General features: G+C 41.9%; 1 protein-coding gene across 2 annotated transcripts in view; it reads left to right on the top strand.

Annotated features, from left to right (window-relative positions):
* Window positions 1-1,546: 1,546 nt before the first annotated feature.
* FAM81A (family with sequence similarity 81 member A) overlaps window positions 1,547-21,316 on the top strand; it is a 66,649-nt gene continuing 46,879 nt past the window's right edge. The window contains exons 1-2 of one of the 2 annotated variants that reach the window (XM_074327655.2): window positions 1,547-1,786; window positions 20,288-20,385. In XM_074327655.2, coding sequence (XP_074183756.1) covers window positions 20,366-20,385 — 20 coding nt within the window. In that variant the 5' untranslated portion in view covers window positions 1,547-1,786; window positions 20,288-20,365. The remainder of the gene's footprint in view (window positions 1,787-20,287; window positions 20,386-21,316) is intronic. The other variant, XM_074327654.2, reaches the window with a different exon arrangement.

Raw genomic sequence — 21,316 nt, forward strand, 5'->3', positions numbered from 1 at the left:
ATCTGAGATGCACACCATACACAATGGAAGGCAACCTGGTAGGGACAGACAAGAACCTTTTGAACCTTTCTCAGGACCCTTGATGATGGTCTCTGGGTTTGAACTGGCACTTTCCAGTAACACCTACACACCCTTCCAGACATAGTAGCAAGTTACATATGTTTCAAATATATTTTCAGTGGCAAAAAGTCACTGGAAAACTGAATGATGCTGTTATCACCATGACATAGGATTTAATTCAATATATATTTATTGCATGCATACCATGTGCCAGGCAGTGGGAACCTAAGGGAGAAAAGGAAAGACTAATCCCTGAGCTAAAGGGATGCTGTTAGATCCCACCTCCACATCACAGATCTCAAGGTCATGCACTCTCCTTAGCACAATGGCAGTTTCACATGTGTTTGTGATTATTTGATTAATGTGTCTCAGGCTGTAAGCTCTATGAGAGCAGGGGCGGGGGGGGGGGGTGCTGTCACTTTTTCTTCTTTTTCACCATTGTGTCTAAGCTTAGAACTAGACACAGTTTCTAGAATTTGAGAGGCATCCAATAAATATTGTTGACTGAATGAATGTTATGGATGCATGAACCGTTTGTAGAGGGGAGCATGAGCCCGTTTTATAGGTGTGGAGATAGTCATAGAATACTCAAGACCACACAGAAGTAACTGCTGGAGAGAGAGCTTTCCAAAACAACTGCCTCCACAACCCAGGGTCTTTCTACCAGGTCACTGTTCCTTCTCCTGGGTGGAGGGGCTCAGGCTGGTGGGGGGGGAGGGGTCAGACAGCAACTGAGTAAATACTTGCGACAGGAGGCCGTGAGGCAGGCAAAGGTGGAGGTCCCCAACACTGCTTAAATTAAATCCCGCCCACCCAGAGGAAGCAACATTGAGTGGATCGGCTCGTGCATACCGTTTAGAATCCAAATAGAGAGGAAGGTGGAAAGAGTTAGGACGCCCCTGGAGGGGGATGAGGTGGAAGGGAGAAGGAAGGAATGTAAGGAAGAAGGGTGGTAGCAGGTCTTTCTTGTCGCGCGTCTGTCGCGGGTGAGGCACGATCCTTGGTCCCAGCGGCGGGTATCAAGGTGTTTCATTAAATAACACTTGGCAGCAGCGAGGGTTAGTACACCTGCACAGGTGCGTGGGCGCCGAGCTGTTTCCCGGACAGTGGCCTAATAAATAACTTCTCCCAATTTGGAAGGGTGGGGTAGGTAAATAATGCTTTTTGTGGGAAAGAGGTTTTGCAAATAAGGGATGTGAGAGCTCCGAAGAGAATTACAGTGCAACCACCATGGCTATTATCCTAATCAGGCACCATTTCAACACTTCTCCCTCCAAGTCAACCAGACCTACAACAGGATTTATTTTCCAATAAGAGAAATCCCCGCCCGCCAACTCCCGGCCGCTGGGCTGAGAGCTCAGTGGGAAACAGCAGCGACGAGGAGAGGCTATTTTGGGTGTGGGAACGCGGCAGGAGGAGGGGCGGCGCCGCCGGGCTGGGCGCGGGCGCGCGGGGAAAGCCTCCAGCTCCGGCTGCCACGGCAACCGCGTCCAGGCAACGCGCCCGGAAGCGGCTTGGGTGGCGCGCGGCAGCTCGCGTCCCCCGGGAGCCGCGAACCCTACCGGGCCGCGCGCCGGGCCAGGCGGCAGGCGCGCGCTGATTGGACGGCGCTCCCCGCGGCGCGGGCCCGCAGCCGGGCGCCCCGAACAGCCGGCACCAGCGGCTACCGCACCCAGCTGCGCCCGCGAGGACATGGGGAGCCGCGGCGCGCCCGCCCCCCGTGAGGGTGAGTGCCGCGCTGGGGGACCCCGACTGGGCATCCTGCGGTGCCCGTCGGTGCAAGCTCCCTGGGACTGACGTTGACCTTGGGACAGCCGCCGGGGAGATAGGCTTGGGGGACAGAGAGAGCTGCGCGTGGCCCTTGTGACAAGCTGCTGGAGAGAGGGTGAACGGCATGCTGACGCGAAGGGATGAAGTTGGGCACAGAGCGCAACTGGCATTGCATTTTTGCGGGGGCCGAGGAGAGGTTGCAGCTAGCAAACCGACAGAAGCCCGGAGGGACTGTTTGGGGGAGCAGGGGTGGTGCACGGATTGCCAGGGGGTAGTGGTAAGTCAGCCGTCACACTACCCAGAGCTGAGTGACCTTGGACAGGTCAACCTCTCTGCTCCCCCATTCCACCCCCCCATCTTTAAAAGGAGAGGCTTGGGTTCTTTACAGGTCCACAGTGCTGTTGTGCTGTTGTACTGTGAGCTGAGAAAGGGCCCCAAAGTACTGGTTCTGCAGGTACAGGGATATACAAGGCTTAACCATGTTTATTCTACAAGGGTTTCCATTAATTGGCTCTCAAGTGGCAAGAAATGTTACCGTTTTATTGAAGATTAGGGAGAGAAAGCAGTGGGTGGTCCAAAGAGTGGCATCTCAAGATGCCCAGGTTAAAACCTCTTGGGTGCTCTAATATCATGAACAAAATCAAGGTTAATACTCCTGAGTTCTTTCTTGTAGTTAATCAAATAGGAAACTTTGCATTTGAACAGGTAAAATCATAACCCAGTAGTGGCAGGCAGTAGCAAATTCAGTGAGTCATTTCTTTAGTATGCACGAGGTTGTGTGTGTGTGGTGTGAGAACCTGGCTGCGATCACGCCCTCATCTTAAAGTCTGTATGTCAGTGTTAGAAATTGTTTCATAGAAGTAACCAGACATAACGTTAGGACGACTTGAATCCACAGAAGAGACAGAAGAGCAGCTCTCTCCCAGGCAGGGGCAAACATTTGCAGCTTGCTCTTAAATAGAGTTGGGTTTGTGAAAGTAAATATGTTCTTTACTGAGAACCATCCCTAGGATTTGCATGTGTGTCGGCCTTTGGGGTCCTGGGATGGAGTTTGTGGATGTGTGGAGGGTGCTCCTGAGACCCAGTAGGCTGTGACACCTCTTCTATTTTTTAGCATTAGCTGGTGCCAAAAAGACATTCAGGCCCCTTTCTATATTCTCAGTTCACACACCCCTCTTCCAAGGAGAGGGAAGGGAGGAAATCCTAAGTCCCTCGCACTGATTGCTGGGGTTGCCCCTTCTGGCTTTCTGCTCCAAGGCTACCCTTGATACTCATTCCAGTCTGATTTCATCTGTATAAAAATGTGGGTTGGGAAGACAACATTTTCAATGTTAATGAATAAGCTTCTGCAAGCTTGTTTACATAAGGGTTTAATAATTTTTAATGGTTTACATGTTAGAACTCTGATAGCATCCAGATAGAAAAATCCTTACTGCCCAGGAATTCAACCACTTATACCTACAAACCCTTTAATGAATCACACCTCATTACACTAGGAACCCTCATGAACTATTCTTTCTATAGGCCACTAACTTGTGTGTTTCCAACCTGCCTTTCAGTCTCTGGTTTCTTACATCCTGCAGCCATACTCCTGTATTTTCCTTTTTTCTGTGCCTGAGCCCATCTCCTGTCCTTCCAGTAACACCAGAGCTTGAGTGAACAGCTTCCCTCAGAATAGCCCTCTCCCATCTCACCAGAGCACAGATTGGGCTTCCCCTGACTTTTCAGTGCTACCTCCAAACCATGAACCCATCACTAACAAAGTCTTCCCTTTAGAAGGTCATGATGTCTGCTTGGGCCCCACACCGTCCTTCCTTCTGGATCAGTGCTTGCCAAACCTGGTCGCCCTTAGAATCACGTGGAACGTTTTGAAAAATGTGGCTCTTTAGACTCTCCCAAACATACCAAATTAGAATCATTAATGTGGGCAAGACCTACAAATCCTTATTTTCAAAACAAACGCCAAAAGAAAAAGAAGAAGGAGGGAAGATGGGGAGAGAAAACAGAGCTCCCAGGGTGATTCTGATATACACCCAGGTTTGGAGGATCACTTCATTTGATGCTACAAAAAAGTAACCAACATGAGCAACTAGATTGGTTCCCTTTTCTACCTTGTCTCTTGCCAGTGACTTTGGGGTTTATGTTGAGGCACTCTTAATTCATTGACCTTGAAGTTCCTCAGGGTCCTCAACATCAACTCTATGGCCTTAGTTTCCACTTGATTTCAACCACTCATATCTTGGACTTGTTTAGTCCTGGAAATATTTTCCATCTTTTAGAATCTGGACTTCAACTTGGACTTCAGCCTGCTTAGCTGATTTTTTTCCCCCACCTACTGCGCTAGGTTTTAACCATCACTGAGGACTCTGGTCCTGTAATTGTTAGCCGTTCATTCCTTTTATGACTCCATTCCTCCACTTGGAGTCTTTATGTGCCAGCCATTTCAGTTCTGTCTGGAATCCCAGAATCTTTTGTCTTAACACATTGAACTTCTCATATTCCAGTCCTCAATCCAAAATCACTCTCATTATCTCCTTTTTCTTCTCTCAGCCTGCCAAGTTATCTAGGAGAAAGTCACAAAGACCTTCAGACTGGTTCCACTGAACATTTATGCTGGCTCTAATTTCACCTAGGTCTTGCTTTTCTATTAAAAAAAAAAATTCCTTCTTTTATTAACTCCTGACTGCATTCCTTCAGAGGTTATACCAGACTTTTCCACCCCTTAAACTTCCAGTCAGTTTTCTTTCAGGAGATGGCCTTTTTTCATTGATAAGATTAAGGATGTTGACATCTTAGTTTACCACCCTCTACCTCAGCATAAGCTCCCATTGTACGCTCCTCACCACCCCAAGCATTTTTCTTTACCCATTTTTGTCCTTTATTTCCTCTTTCTCTGAGGAAGAAAATGTCTCTAAGTCGCCTGCCCAAGTTAGCCCACATACACTCCATACTCTCTAGTCTCTGGAATTCTCGCCTTCCTTTTTGCCTTTTTTGGGAACTCGCTCCATTTGTATTCCCTTTCTCCAGTTTCTTTGGTCCCTCCTTACCCTGCCCCATCCCTCCCCCCACCATATATTCCAGTCATCGTTCTCATAATAAAAGAAATTTGGTAGAGTCCCAGTTCTCTTCAGTAGAAGCTTCTGTGATGGTGGAAATATTTTATATCTCTGCTGTCCAATATGGGAGTCACTAGCTACGTGGGACTACCGAGCACGTGAAATGTGGCTAGTGGGACTGAGGAACTAAATATCTCATTTTTGTTAATTTTGAATGAATTCCAATGCAATTTAAATAGTCATATGGGGCTGAGGCTACTGTACAGGCAGCGCCGTTCTGTACCCTGTTGCTGTGTTGAACTGGCCTTGGGTTCCCCTCCCGTGACTGCCCATTCATTTCTTTTGGCCTCACCCTCACCTCACCTTTCTGTTGAAAACGCTCTCTTTAGGGCTCCAGTGGCGGGGTCCTGCTTGCAGGCCTTTGTTCTGACTGGCTCCACCTTGATTTCCGCCCTGTCCCCACTGGTAGTCAGCGTCCTCCCGCATGTCTCTGTTTCCTTGTCCCATGTCACTGGTTATTCAGGTGCAACTCAGACCTCATTTATTTCATTTGTCCTCCTGACTTCTGAATGTGGGATTCTGTGGAATCCTGGGGGCCTTTTTCTCTTCTTTTCCTGGCCTTCTCCCTTCTCCCTCTTTCAGCGTCAGCCTCACCTCCAAGCTAAGAGTAGTCTCCTGGGCAGTTACCCTGGAGCCGTTCTGGGCACCGTTCACTTGTATCCCTTTAATCCTCACTCCAGCTCTATGAGGCAGATACTCTTATCATTCCCATTATGTAGGTGAAGAAATTGAAGCAGAGAGAAATGAGAACCCCTTAAGTAAGTCACCGGTTGTTAAGGAGCAGACCTGAGAAAGGAATTCTGGCAATCTGACCTTAGAGCCCTGCTTTTAACCATATTTAACTCAGACCCCCCAGATGCCTTCAGTTTACATTTCTGGCTCTACCCTCTCCCAAATTCCATTCAGAGTTTGATAACCAGAAGCCCGACTATTTTATCTCTAAACAGCTCTTCATCCTAGCTTCCTTCATCATTTTTCCTATTCTAACTTTTTATTTTGAAGTAATTCAGAGTTACAGACGTTGCAAGAATAATTTAAATAATTCCCACATACCTTAAACCCAAATTCTACAAATATTAACCATCTACCACACTTGCTTTATCCTTCTCGCTCTATCACATTCTCTCTCTCTGTACACACACACACATGCACACACACGGATACATATGTTCTTATAATTTTTCTTGAACCATTTTAGAGTTTGTTGTAGACATGATGCCCCTTTACCTCCTCCCTTCAAATACTTCAGTGTATATTTCCTAAAAAAAAAAAAAAGAAAAGAAAAGAAAAGAGGGGGGGGGCGTTTTCTTGCATAGCAAGCATCCAAAATCAAGAAATTAACATTGATTCTGTACAATTATTTACAGACTTTATTCAAATGTCACCAAAACGCCTAATAATGTCCTTTATGGCTAAAAGGGCAGGGGGAATCTTTTTTTAAAAAGTCCCTTCCTGGTCCAGGATGCAGTGCTGTGTTAGTTGTCGTGTGCCTCTTTAGTTTCGTGTAGTTTCGTCAGTTCCTCAGTTCTTTGTCTTTCATGACCACGACACTTTGGAAGGTACAGGTGGGTTATTTGGTAGAATACCCTTCAACTTGAGGCTGGTGTTTTCTCATGATAGAGCCAGGTTCTGTCTTGTTAGGTCGGCGCCCTGCAGGGGAGGGACCGAATCCTTCTGAGCGCATCCTGAATGATTTTCGTGCTGTCATTCTTCTCTCTGTAACCTGTTCTTGATTACTTGGGTTATTCTGACTTTTCTCCTCTTCTTTACTCCCACATCCAGTAGGTCGTTGAGTGTTGAGGTGTTGTGCTTCCTACACAATCTTCCTTAAAACGTCCCTTCCTTTCCGGTCTCACTGTCCCTCTCCTGTTTCAGACTATTGTGGAGGCAAGGCCTGCTTGCATGGTCCGAGCAACTATCCCAGCCTTATCTTCCACGACTTACCAATAGGAACCCTTGTATCTGGTCCTTTTCACTCGTCAGTACTTCCTCTGCTTTGTCTTTCGTGGACCCTTTCTCAGGCTGCCTGCATTTGTGTCACCCACCCTTTGAATATCCACCTTAAACACCTGCGCTTCAAATGCTTTTCCTGATGGCCCAGTTCAAACTGATTCACCCAGAGGCAATGCCTGGTTTGTACCACTCATGTGGCATGTACCAGTCTCTCCACTGTTGCGTGGTGGCTTGTCTGTTTTATTTCCGTATTGAATTGAAGTTCCTGAGTGCGGGGGCAGTGTCTTGTTCCGTTCTGTAGAGGCTCAATGAATATTTGTTGACTGGACTCAATTACTGGATTAAAATCATTGAGCGAATGTGCAGGATGACCTTAGAGTTGTCTGCTAGCATCTGGTACGTGATAGTGGGTGGGAGACCCACGCCTTCCTCCAAACGTCACATGGTTGGGGGTTCAAAATAGGACGTTTTAGCAAAATGATGGGTGATTCAAAAAGGTATTTCCATGTTGTGAGTGGAATAAATGATTTTCCCCTGATCTTAACGTTGCGTACTTGTGTCGAAACAAGGAAAGGGCATATTTGATTTAAAAACTAAAGAAGAGTAGAGAAACCTAACATAGCATATTAAAAATGGCCCATGTGTTTCTTCACATCCCAAATGAGCAGCTGAACGTGTGAGCAGCAGTTTCTCAGGCTCACATCCTCGCTTCTGAGCCCTCCAGCCACCTGTCTCTCTCCTCTTCATTGGCTGGCCTGCTCTCTCCTCTGCTCTCCCATCAGCATGCCCTTTCTCTCTCCATGCTCCTTCATGCTTTCTCCTATCCCTGGTTTCACTCCTTCTGTCTGTTTCTTTCTCTTAATAACTCTTCTATTTTTCTCCCTCTCCCCATATTGATTATTTTATTTTTTAACTTTTTGGATGTGGTTTATGTGCCATGGGTTTTAAAAGCAGGTGAAAGAAGATAAAACAAATTGCTTTTTATTACTCAGTGGTCTTTTGTTGATTTTCCCTGCATGGCTCAGTGGTTCTCGGTATTTTAAAAACGCAGTTATCGGTGATAATAAAATGGTGTATTTGATTACCTTTCTGGTACACTGGGAACATTACTGGGAATGTGCTGGTTAACAAACATCAAAAGGTCTGAACTTTTCAGTCTCTGTTAAGATGAAATTGGTAGACGAGGTCAGAAATCAGATTTGAACGTGGTGAGTTGTCAAGGTTATTAGAAGGAAAGTGTTCCTCCTCAAGGTGTGCCTGTACTTGCTGGCTGGTGGTCAGCCTTTTCTCCCTCTGAAGAATGCTTTTGTGGAGATTAATATCTTCTCTGGATAAAGTGACTACAGAAGTGAAGGCAAGATACTCTGCTGCTTAGCTGAGTGGGGCTTAAGCAAAAAGCGTGTTTATGTGGGAGAGAATGTGTGGGGGCTGCTGTAGCATTATGGAATTCTTAAAATTGTTTAACTGGGAAGATGTTATTCAGAAACCCCTGCTGCCTTCAGCTTGTTTTTGTTTATTTCGGATTTCTTTTTCCCCATTTTTAATTACCTCTGGGAGAGCTCAGGAGGCCTCCCCTGCTCTCTCTAAAATAGTTATAACATTAATGCACTGAACTCAAGCCGTTACTCCAAATAAAAGAGTCTTCTAGATTCCCATGTTCAGCAGAGAAGTCCAGCCCCCTCCCACTGTGTTTAAGAAAAAGGGCAGAGACTGGAGGCTCGCTCTTTCTTCCAAGCCCAAATTCTTAGCTTTTTAGTTAGAAATTCATATAGGGTAGAACCCAGAAGTCGCAACTAACAGTCTGTCTGCATGAGTGTACAAAGTCATGCCTCCCCTCCTTCCTGTGATCGTTGGTGCATCTGGGGGTGTCGGTAGTTTAGTAGGAAGAGAGTTTTCACCAGCTTTTAGTAATAATTTCTCTGTTCTAGCTGTTGCATTTGGCAGATTCCTTTTTTAACACTTGGTAATGTGTCTTCTCTAATGCTAGAAAGAAAAGTTGCCAAATATAGCTGTTGATCATAATAAAACACCCTAAAAGTAATATTAAGACACTTCTTTTTCCATGTGCGTGCATGCATGCGTGAGTACCCGTGCACACGGCAGGGCAACCTAAGCAGTCTGCCAAGTTCACACAGCTGGAGGGAACCTTGAGTCAGCAATCGATATGTCATTTGGGCAGAGCAACTCAATAATTAAAATGATAGGCCTTACCAAATTAGAAAAACAAGCAAAGGAATAAATATTTAGGAGTGTCTATGAAGAGATGCTGTGCTGGGCTTCACAGAGGTCACCGATTCATATGCTATATAGTCCCTGCTGCCCCAAAGCAGCTCAGTTTGGGCGACAGAATCTGTGAAAAGTTCAAATAACAGTAGAAGATTTAAATAGCATTTCAAAATAGCTGTTATTAATAGATGAGAACAAAAACCAATCTGTTTTTGTAGGGGTTCTCCTAAGAACAATAATAACGTTCTAAGTTGTGGAGGGTGGGTGAAAACAACATCGGTGGCCATTCCTTGGGTTCTGGGGGTCCAGATGATTCCAGTTCATTTCTGACTCCGTCTGGACCTGACCCAGACCACATGTATGGTGCAGATTTACTCGATTCCATCCGTCATTCAGTAATCCCTGCACTGGCTAGAAGGCCACCATCCACGTTTGGAGCATTTTGAAGTTCTTTTTTTTTTTTTTTAATGGATGAAAAGTACAGCCACCCTTCACCTTTCTTCTTTCAACAGAATTCCTTCCCCTTGTGAGTGTGACAGAGTGGCAGGGAAAGAAAACAAGTCTTACAAAGAGGAATCAAGGCCATTTTCACAAAAGGCCTTAGAAATATCCGTCTTGGGAGCCTGTAGAGGGCCTCACACTGTCCCTGGAACCTCAGGCTTTGGGAATGCGGCGCTGGGGCTCACCCACATGGCAGCCTGAGCCCCTGGGCCTGTATGTGACGCCTGTTTCCCTGATGTTGGGGCAATGCAGGGCTTCAACGAGGGAGTCAGTGAGGGTACTGGGCTCAAGCCTCATTATGTGCCACGGGAATGGGTAAAAACTAACAGCAAATGGCGAGTCGTTAGTCGATACAGAATTTCAGTTTTGGAAAGTGAAAAAGTTCTAGAGATCTGTTGCACACTAATGTCCATGTAGTTGACACAACTTCTCTGCACGATTGAAAATGTGTAAGATGGTAGACCTTTTGGGATGCGTTTTTCACCTCAGTCAAAAAGAAATTAATAGCAAACTTATTTTAACTGACTCATATTATCTTTTGAACCCAGAATCAATCAGGCTTGTCTCTTGGTTTTGATAGCTATAAATGGACAATTTCTGGTTGTTGTTTTTTGTTGTTGTTTTGTTTTGTTTTTGCTTATTGGTTTATTCTTTTATTCAAGAATTTTTTATTTAAATTTTTGTCACTGTGAAAATAGCACACTTCATTAAAATATTTTGAAAACTAGGAAACGTAGAATAAAAATGGACCTATTGCTGCTATTTATATTTTGATTTGTTTCTTTCCACTGTTTTGAAAAAATATTTTAATAGTACTCCTAGTACTGGAACCTTGCCACACTTTCCCCAGGATGACAGGGATTTCTGGGTTGCTAGGGTACTGTACAATTGAAAAAAAAATCTTGAGGTGTGTTTGGTAAGCTTCCTTTGCCATTGACCTAATGTGTTCAAGTAAGGACATTTGGTTGTGAGGAAGCTGGACGTCTTAGATACTGTGAAAGGCCTTATAGTGTTCCCTCCTTTGATGACGTACCCAAATTTCCCCCAGGTCCTCTTCATAACAATAATGCCATCTACATGCCCAAATATGCCAGCCCAGTACATTTCTTGCAAGGATGGCTCATCTATTCTCCAAAATTCTGGACAGGTATAGGGACAGGGAAGCTGCCTGTTAGGAAGACAAGGTGATCTTATTTGTGCTGTTTTATTTTCTTTGCACATAATTTAGTGGCACGGCCCCAACCTGAGGCCTGGCATTAGTTTATGAAAAGCTCCTGCTGTTATCAGTGGTTTCTCTTGGACCTTCTTATCAGTCTAGATACTTTGATTTTGGAATTAGTCCCTGGCCTCTGTTACACACCCCTCTTCCTCCTTCTTATACTGAAAACAAATTACTTACCCAGACTCCAGCTATTCACACCACAGAACAATTCCAGCAATTTGGCACAGGGTGGGACAGGGGGAGCAGTATTAAAGATAGAAACCAGTCCAAGAAAGCATCCATTCGTGGAGAGAGGGGCCTGGTGGTAGGTCAGAGAGGAGAGACAACGTGTGGCCTGTGCATGGAGGGGTGTAGTACTTGTTTTTGACCCCTCCATCTATTCTGCTGGCCCAGGATTGGGTGAGCCCCTTAACTTGGGAGGGGGAAGAGGAGGGAGCATAACAAGGGTGGAACTTAAAATTTTGCAGGATCCATTAATTCGTAAGTTAAAATGTTTGTGCCACCTAAATTGTGGTGCCATGGAGCAAAGCTCTGATTTCTAGGCTCTGATTATGGTTCTATATAGTACTATAAATCTATTTTCTCATCTTGTTCTTTTAAAAAAAACCTTAACATTATAGCTAGCATATAAATGTTTTCTATGTTACTTCATAGTCTTTGTAACCATATTTTAAATAACTATTAATATTCTTCTGAGTGGATGTGCCATGTTGGTCATTTAACCAAAAGTCATTTATAGCTATATTAATATCTAGATAAGATCACATATTAAGTATGGATAAAATGCTTTAAAGGTAGAGATTTGATGAAGATTAGTTACTATTGCACTGTAATTCTAATTTTTCTGGTCCCCACAATGTATATACTGTGTTTCCCCAAAAATAAGACCTAGCCGGACCATCAGCTTTAATGCGTCTTTTGGAGCAAAAATTAATATAGAGCCGGTATTATATTGTATTGTATTGTATTATATTATATTATATTATATTATATTATATTATATTATATACCCAGTCTTAGTAAAATAAGACCGGGTGTTATATTAATTTTTGCTCCAAAAGACGCATTAGAGCTGATGGTCTGGCTAGGTCTTATTTTCGGGGAAATACAGTAGAGCAAAATTGAGTTCTGTGCATGGCCTGGCGCTATACTAACATTTTGACTCCCTTTGAGCTCATGGTCTTTTATTTTTAAGTGGAGGAGGAAGAAGTAATTTTCTCTTTTTTAAATGATATATATAATGAAAAATTAATTGAAGAAGTAAAACAGACATTTAGTTGAAGCCTTCTACATTCCTCTGTCTGATCCCTTCTATCTCCTGCTAAGAGATAAATTGGACCCTGATTTCATGTGTGTTATCCACACTCATCTTTAGATGTTACAGATTTGGCACAATTATTTGGCATATTTTAAACCTTTGTAAAAATGTCATCATAGTGTTCGTATCTTTCTTCAACTTGCTCTCTTATTTATCATATTTGTGAGATTCATTCACTCTGGGACTTGTAATTCTAATGATTTTCACAACGGTTTGTTCAGTCATTGCATGAATATATCACTGTTTATTCACCATTTGCCTAATGATGGCTGTTCAATGCCCCTCGCCCAATTTTTTTGCTCTTAGAAACAATGCTACCTTAAGTATTCTTGTACATGCCTCCTTGTGAACGTGTTTGAGAAGTTTTGGGGGTATTTCTTAGCAGTGGAATTATTGGGTCATGTTGTGTGTGCACCTTTAGCTTTTCTAGATCATGCAGATTGTACTCCAAAGTGGTGGTGCTGGTTCCCGTTCCCAGCGGGTGTTTCCGTTGTTCCACGTACGAGTATGTTCCCGTCAGTACTTGATCTCGCCACTCTTCATTTTTGCCAGGCGGATGGGATGACTTGGCCAGAACGGAGCCACTATTGAGGAAAAACAAAAATAAAAACAAAAACCAACGAAAAACACTTGTTAAAGTTTTTACTCTGTCCTTAATATTCTTTTGAGATTTTGCTAAGCAAGACAATCATTTAGAAAGCTGTTAAATGACCTAAAAGTTAGATTGTAAAATAAGTAAGTAAAAATTGAAAAACAAATGAAAAATATCCCTAGGGAGCAGAACTCTACCCTGTATGATTGGGTGTCAGAATCCCAGCTGACGACAACTGTGGACGGAGTACAGGTGACTGCCACTTGGCTGGTCTCTGGTCATACCTCACTCAAAGGGAGGAGTGCACACAAGGTGTAAACTCCGGAAGGCCAAGGTCACGGGGGCCACCTTATGTAAGGGTCTGTCCCCCAAAACAGATACCGTGTTATCATCATCATACTTCACTGTCATGGGTTTAGCTATTCATCAGTATTAGGACAGTCAGAGATGATCAGATTTCAGGAGACCAACTTACCCAAGCCCGGGTCCCATCAGAGCTGTAATTCCAATTGTTATTAATAATTCACGATGAGAAAAGTAGCTGGCAGATAGAATGGGACTTGAGTTTGCTGATTCCCGCATATTCCCTTTTTATACGCATCTACACAGGAAGCGAAACGATGTTCTTGGTGAGAATAGGCTCAGAGCAATAAGAGTGAGCAAGGTTATCTTAGTGGGTATTTTCGTTGGACCATGAGAGCTTAATCATCCCTCTCCATTATAGAACTCTTCCTGCTGCCCCAGATTCTTAGGTTCTTGGAAACACTGAAAAATTTTGCCTCTCCAAATTCTGCTTTTACTAGACATGCTGTGTATCCCATCCCCCTTTCTGGTTGCACATTCATTCTCTAGTCAGAATATAATTCAATGGATTCAGTTCAACATTATGAAATGACTTCGTTTCATTCATTTATCCTTGAGATTCAGTCATCCGGCAAGCATTTACTGATCTGCTACTATGTGCTTGGGATACAGCTGTGGACCCTATAGCTTCCCCTGGAGCTCACAGTATAGAGCCAACAACTGACATTGAACCAGGAATCACAAGTGTGCTGACTGCCGTGTGGCAGTTGTGAGTTTCAGCAGTCTCTTGGACCGTTCGTAGAGATCCGTTATAAGAATTTCTTCTTGATTCTTTAGATTTCATTGTCAGAGTCTCACCTTAACTTCAATTTTGAAAGTAACTTGCAGTCTGCCCCACTGGCTTTTTATACTACCTGCATCATTTTATAGAACAAAGGAAAGGAAAGGAAAATAAGAGACCAAAAAGTTGAACTAAACCGTGACTATAAATAGAATTTCAGTGTGAATGCCCATCAGTAAGGGGCTGCCTAACAATTATGGTATATCCAGTCCATATATCCAATATCCATATGGAATATTATGCAGGCATTAAAATTGTGATGTGTATCTTTATATATTGACATAGAAAGATGTTCATGATATAGTGTCAATTGGGAAATGCAGGTTACACATAGTAGAGAGTATGAGTTCCTGTTTTCAAAAAATAAAATTATAAGGGGGTGAGGTGATGGGTGAAAAAGGTGAAGGGAAATACAGTCAGTAATATGACACGTTTGCACGGTGACAGATGATTATTAGAATTATTGGGGCGATCACATTGTGAGGTACAAAAATATTGTAAACCTTAAACTAATATAACTAATATATTACATACCAACTGTACTTAAAAAAGAAAGAAAATTATATGTACTCGTATGCTGAGGAGAGATCTTAAAAAATATAAATTGATATAAACATCAGTAATTTCTGAATGGTGATTTTTACTTTATTCTTTATGCCTTTATGTAGAGCCTAAAATTTAATATTACATACTTTATTAATCACAAAAAGCATTTTTCAGTTTAAGAAAAGTGGTATCTTAAAATATCCCAAATTTCTTCATACAAAATACAAGTGTTGCAAATCATTTTTTTTTCACGTATGTGCTCTGGTTTCAAAAATACAAGTGACAATAGCATTGCTTCAGTCCAGCTGTTACCTCAGTACACATTGATGCCAGCAGGAACAGCTTTGAACAAATGGAAGGGACAAATGCAAGTATATAATAATTTCCCCACTAGCCCCACATACTAAACAATGTAATAGCTCTTTAAACAAATGAATACTGTTTGCTGAACCTTTTATGTAAAGTTTTATTTAAAAAATAGCAATATTTTCACTCAGATGTGATGAAGGGACATCATCCAGGGCAGGGAAAGGAACCGGCCCTTATTGGAAGCACGTCCGGTGCCCTAAGGCCAGACGCTGTTCTGGATACGCCATAGCCTCCTTGTGAGTAACGCCTTGTGACGTTCTTTCCTGGTTGCGTGATGGTGGGCCAGTTAGACATTTCCACGTCTCAGTTTCCTCTGGTTAAAGGGAGATAATAAGAGCAGTCCCTTCACAAACGATTGTGAGAATGAATTCGATGCCTATAAATGTGCTCCATGTATGCCTGACACAGGCTAAACACTGCATAAGAGTGAGCAGCTGTGATTTACGTGGTCCCACAGCTGACAACCTAAGGCCAACCTGCTAGGATCATATAGTTAGTGGGGAAGCCAGGAGTCAAATAAGGGTCGTTATGACCCCACCACCCAGGTGTTCCATGATAGAAAAGTGTGTTGGACTGCAGTTGTGAAAAGGGAGCGCGAGAGAAGGAGGGAAAGGAGACACAGATGACGGAAGGAAAATGCACAGTGGAGATGGGTATTTAAGAAAAAGGAAAGGGCAAAGGAAAATGAATGGAGAGTTAATGAGAGGTAGAAAAAGAAAAAGAAAATTGGAGGAGAGGAGGCAGACAGAGGTGAGGGAGAAGAGCCAGAAGAGAGTTCGGGAGAGAGGAATGAAGAAACTCTGGGGGGGCCCCTCAGCTCCTAGCTCCCCAGGCCCTGTGCCGCCATCTTCTCTTTGGGCTGAATTCCTGGTCTAGCCTCTCCTCCCTCTCACCTCTTCTGACTTCTGCCCACCCCACATACCCTCACAGCTTGCTTTTCACCATCCTTGAGTTTCACAACTTCCTTATCACTCCTCACTGCCCCAGGACAAAGCCCAAAGGCCTCAGCACGGTGTAGAGATAAGTTAGAGAACAGCTCCACTGTCTTTCTAGACACACCTTCAACTATTCTCCGCCCTCTAGACTTTCACTCTAATTTTAACTATAGGGAAAAAGGCTTTTTTCTTTTCGGCACCAAATTACGACGACTTTATTCATAAATGCTTTGCCTATTTTTTTTTTTATTCTGACACTCAGCAGAACACATCCATGCTGTATTTTAATAGTAAATTGAAAAACTAAATTTGTATATGATTGGTATTTAATTTTTCAGTAGAAGTTTTCATTTTAATTTATTAAATTCATGTATCATTTACATTAAAATGATACTGCAGGTATTTCTACCCAGTGTCACCTTACATATAAAAATATTATAATTGATTTGCATTCATGCCTGCTTTTTCATTAAAATGTCATATATTCATACATGTATCTGAGAATATATTCATATATATACTATACACGAGGTCAGACAATTAAGTTCGCGAACTTATCCTAGGAAAAAGTGCTACATACCTCATTGCTGAATATCACTGCAGTCACCTTCGAGGTGCTCCCCTTGGGAAGTTGTGCACCGACGCCAGTGACTAGCCACCCTTCAAAGCAATTTGGGAACTCTTTTTCTGTATGGCCATCAGAGCTGTCGTCGTATTACACTTGATGTCCTGAATGCCATCAAAATGTCTTCCTTTCAACACTTCCTTTATCTTTGGGTTAAGAAAGAAGTCATTGGGGGCCAGATCAGGTGAGTAGGGATGGTGTTCCAATACAGTTATTTGTCTACAGACTATAAACTCCTTGTGTATTGTGATGCAAGAGCCATGAATTGTTGGTGAAAAGTTCAGGTTGTCTAACGTTTTCATGCAGCCTTTTCAGCACTTCCAAATAGTAAACTTGGTTAACTGTTTGTCCAGTTAGTACAAATTCATAATGAATAATCCTACTGATATAAAAAAAGGTTAGCAACAGCGTTGCAACAAGTTCGCGAACTTAAATGTCAGACCGTGTGTGTGTGTGTGTGTGTGTGTGTGTGTGTCAGAATCCTTATAATCACAAATAAGTATTTGGGTTTAGATAATAGCATTTCACTTTACTATTGTGTGAATCCTCAAATTCTATTGATATATTGCATATTTTGGGCATTATGAGTTTTCTTTTTCCGGTTTCTTTCAATTCTTTTCTCTTTGCTTTACCTACCTGTCCCTTCCTCTAAGTTCCCCCAATTTTTTTAAACTCATAAACTGGAGATTGATATTTTAACAGCAAAATATGACACAATCAAAATAATATGCAACCCAGACCTGCTTAATGATAACGTAGACCGACTTGCGGTCTAGAGATCATATATATAAATGTGCAGGAGCTGATGACCTCAGGCAGGTAAACCAGAATGGACAATGGGAAGATCTGGAAGTGATATTTGAGAAGCTATTTAGTCCAGTAACTTATTTATTTGTTATCCTTATTCAATATAGATCCCATCATTCAGGAAAAGAATCATGATACCAACCAACCAAGCGATGTAACAGATAACTACTCATGAAAAAGGGGCACCAATTCTAAACAGACCTCAGTGTGTGTTGTGAACTCATGCCACATGGCACTTCTCATCATAGACAGTGCATAGCTCTTGGTAATAGGAAGGTTTGTTATTTAAAGTAATTCGGATAAGCAGTGGTAGATAGACTCCTTTCCAGGAAGTTGATGTTTCTGGGCTTCCGTAGCTCAGGCAGGATAATTCCAGGTGGATGAAAAAGGGAATCCAAAGGTCTCCCTTCATTTACAGATATTATATTGAGTGTTACTGTTTAGGGTGCAGAATCAGTAAAGAACTATACTTTTTAACTAAACCATATTCTCTAATGCCTCTCTTGCTGCAATTTCTGATACTGGAACATTAGTCATGCTCTCATTAACAAACATGTGTGGGGGCTTCTGGGTCAGCTCTATGTCTATTAAGATTTGCACTGTGCCCTTAAGGAGCATATAATTTAATAGGGGAGACAGACTATGAAACAGCTAACAATAATAGCATAATAAGTAGTATATAATGCACAATAAAGAGCTGCAGAAATACAAATGAAGGAGGCATTTTATTGACTTGAGGGGCTTAAAGGATGAATATAAGTTTTCTAGGGAGGCAGGGATGGGAAGGCATTTCTAATAGAGCACAAAGGCCAAGGTCTGATGGCAGCAAAGTGCATGGTATGTTCAAGTACTGTGGTGGGGAGAGTGGCAGTGGGTAAGGTTAGAGTTGACTGGAGAGGGTGAATCTTGTAAGAGTAGCCAAGGATGAGGCTGGAAGGATGGGTTAGGAGTAAAGGAAGGAGAGGTAGTGTTGGAGTGTGGAGGAGAGAGGGTGTGGAACAATCTCTTCTCTCGACTTTGGGAAATCCTAGTCATTCTCATCAGTTCTTCACTGACTTAGCTGCTACCCAGAAAAAAAGGAAGCCCTCTCTTTTTTTCTCCCAATGTGTTTTCTTGATGTTAAAGAAAAAAAAATTTTATTGAGGTATAATTGATGTATAACATTATATTAGTTTCAGGTGTACAACATAATGATTCGATAGTTGTAATAATTGCAAAATGGTCACCCCAATAAATGTAGTTGACGTCTGGCACCATATACAGTTATAAAAACTTTGTGTGTGTGATGAGAACTTCTCAGATTTACTTTCTAATAAGGTAGTGTGGCTGAGTGGTCTAAGATTTACTTTCTTAGCAACTTTCAAGTATGCAACACAGTATTATTAACTATAGTCACCACGCTGTACATTACATCCCCTTGTCTTATTTATTTTGTAACTTTTGTACCTTTTGAACTGTTTGTACCTTTTGAACACCATCACCCATTCTGCCTCCTCCTCTCACTCCCTGCCTCTGGCAATCATAAATCTGTTCTCTGTATCTGTGAGCTTGGGTAATTTTTTGTTTTAGTTTTAGTTTTGACATCTCACATACGAGAATAAGTGAGATCATATGGTATTTATCTTTCTCTGTCTCACTTACTTCACTTAGCATAATGCCCTCAAGGTCTATCCAAGTTGTCACAAGTGGCAAGATTTCATTCTTTTATGGCTGAATAATATTCCATTGTATATATACCACATTTTCTTTATCCATTTATCTACTGATGGACACTTACGAAGTTTACATATCTTGACTATTGTAAATAACACTGTAATGAACATAGGGTGCACATATCTTTTCTAGTTAGTGTTTCCTTCCCGTGTTTTTTTTGTTGTTGTTCATATGGTTTGTTAGCCACTTATCCCATTGTTTTTTGGTTGGTTTAGAAGTCTACCTTTCTCTGTAGGCTGTAAAACCTTTGAGGGAGGGGATTTTTGTCTGTTTAGATTATTTGGCTACATAATGGGTGCCAAATAAATGTTTCTTATGTTGGGCTATTCTATAGATTAATATTTTAACTAAGGTACTTGACAGCTTTAACATGGTAAAGATTCTGTGATTCTAAATATTGACATCTTCCACACTGTCCTAATTTTATGTCATCTAAATGGCAGAAATTATTATCTTCACTGAAGAACTTCGGCATCATAGCTTGTTTGGCATGAATCACTTTTTTTCTTCAATGTAATTTGTTTAAATTCAAAGTTCTTTGTCTATGAAAGTGAAATGTTCACATTGTGAAACCCTAAAAATAACACACTGGAGAGATGATGCCAAAAAAAATGGTTTCAATCAGAAATGCTTTCTGAATTCAGCATCTAAATGAGAACTAATTACTGAATCAGATCACGGTTACTAGGCATTCATTGTTTTAAGGCAATTAACAACAGTATTGAGAAACCTAAGTAGTGAAATATTTTAAAGACCCTCCAGTTTTGTTCAGATTTCTAATGCGTTGTCATGATCAAATGTTCTCTATATGCAAGTTGTAATATGAATGATTCTATCTTATAATAAAGTTTTCATGAGGAATGTCATTCTCATTCTCTTAGTGGATGGAATGGTTTCTCCAAATCAGATCATACATTGTTTTATGTAAGATTAATTTAGAAACAAGTGCTCTTATTTTGCTGTGTAACTTACTAAATTTGCTGAAATCAAATTTACTAAGGTAGTTTCCTGTAAATTTCTACGGAGAAGTAGAAGATTGAATGAGCCTGTGTAAGAAACTATCTTGTTTCTGTAAAAGTGGTTTCTCAAGCTTGAAATGCAGGTATGGGGTGAGGAAACTTAGGAAACTCCATTTAACAATCCTTGTTGATCTATCTAGCAAGGCTTGGTGGTATTAATTTCAGAAGCATTTTGATGTTGCTTGATTCTTTTCTCCTTAGTTAAATATTTGCTATTTATTTCATATATAAGATATAAGGTCTTTAATAATAAACTGATCAGCATGTCAGCATAATTTATGATCCACTTAGTAATTTAATAATGTGCTTCAGAGGTCATTTAAGTTCTAGATATAAACTGTTAAATAATTTAATGCTTATTTTTTCAACAGATGTGAATTATTAAAAAGAAAAATGGCCCAACGGAGCACTGTATTTCCTTCTCTTGTCACCAAGGAAAGGTATAATATATGGAAAATATGCATCTAAGGTATACTTTTTCTTTCCACGAATCCCATCAGGGCTGGTAGTGGGTGTGATGGTCATTGTAAATGAAGCCTTGCAGTTGTTACATTATCCAAGAATGATTTTGCTCAAGGGCAAGACGAGTGCTGTTGGTCCCCTCTCCAGCTTTGAATGTGTAGGGTACTGTGGACCGCTCAGTGACCATGAGAGGTGGAGATTTCAGTAACCCTACGATTGTCCTTCTGGTCAACAGTAAAATATAATTCTGTAGACCTGGGGCCTGAAGGCCCTTTTAAATCAGAACTTGCAGTTTGGGTGTCCATAGGCCAGTACTGGCTCATGGAAGTACATTGTTTGACCTGCATCATCTTAGACACTTTTTAAATGAGTTGTTAACACTTAAAAATCAAGTGATTTCACATGCAAGTCTGGATTTCCTGGCTCTTCTTGAAACATCAGGTGATCTGGAAAAATGGACCTGGAGTTTCCAGATGGCCATGCATGGGTGGAGCAGAACTGTGGCTCCTAGTTGAGGAATGCCCTTTCTAGTTTTCCAACGCCCCCATCGCTCCCTATCGCATCTACATGGTGTGCTTCACTCATTTATGTCACCTGCCTGACCCTTGTGGGCACTTTGGGTTTGTAAGCACTGCTTTAAGAGAAGGGAGGAGGAGGGCATGTCAGGATATTTTGTGAATAAGCTTGATCTTGATAACACAGCTTATACTGGGGAGATATCTCAGTGTCTTGCCTTTGGAGGTCATGGAACCTGCCATCGGAACACTTTACTCTCTGGGTACGATTGTTTAAAGATGCTGCTTGGCTTGCGAAGAAAACTTTGGGGCAGAAAACCCTGCCTCAAACCCCATTTAGCTTGTAGGGGTAGATAATTTGCATTTCCTTCTCTGGGCAGTCTTGCATCTGGCTTTCAACATGACTTTTTCCTGATTCACAAC

Source organism: Rhinolophus sinicus, chromosome 3, assembly GCF_057876585.1.
Source record: "Rhinolophus sinicus isolate RSI-liver-muscle chromosome 3, RSI-T2T, whole genome shotgun sequence".
NCBI classification, from domain to species: domain Eukaryota; kingdom Metazoa; phylum Chordata; class Mammalia; order Chiroptera; family Rhinolophidae; genus Rhinolophus; species Rhinolophus sinicus.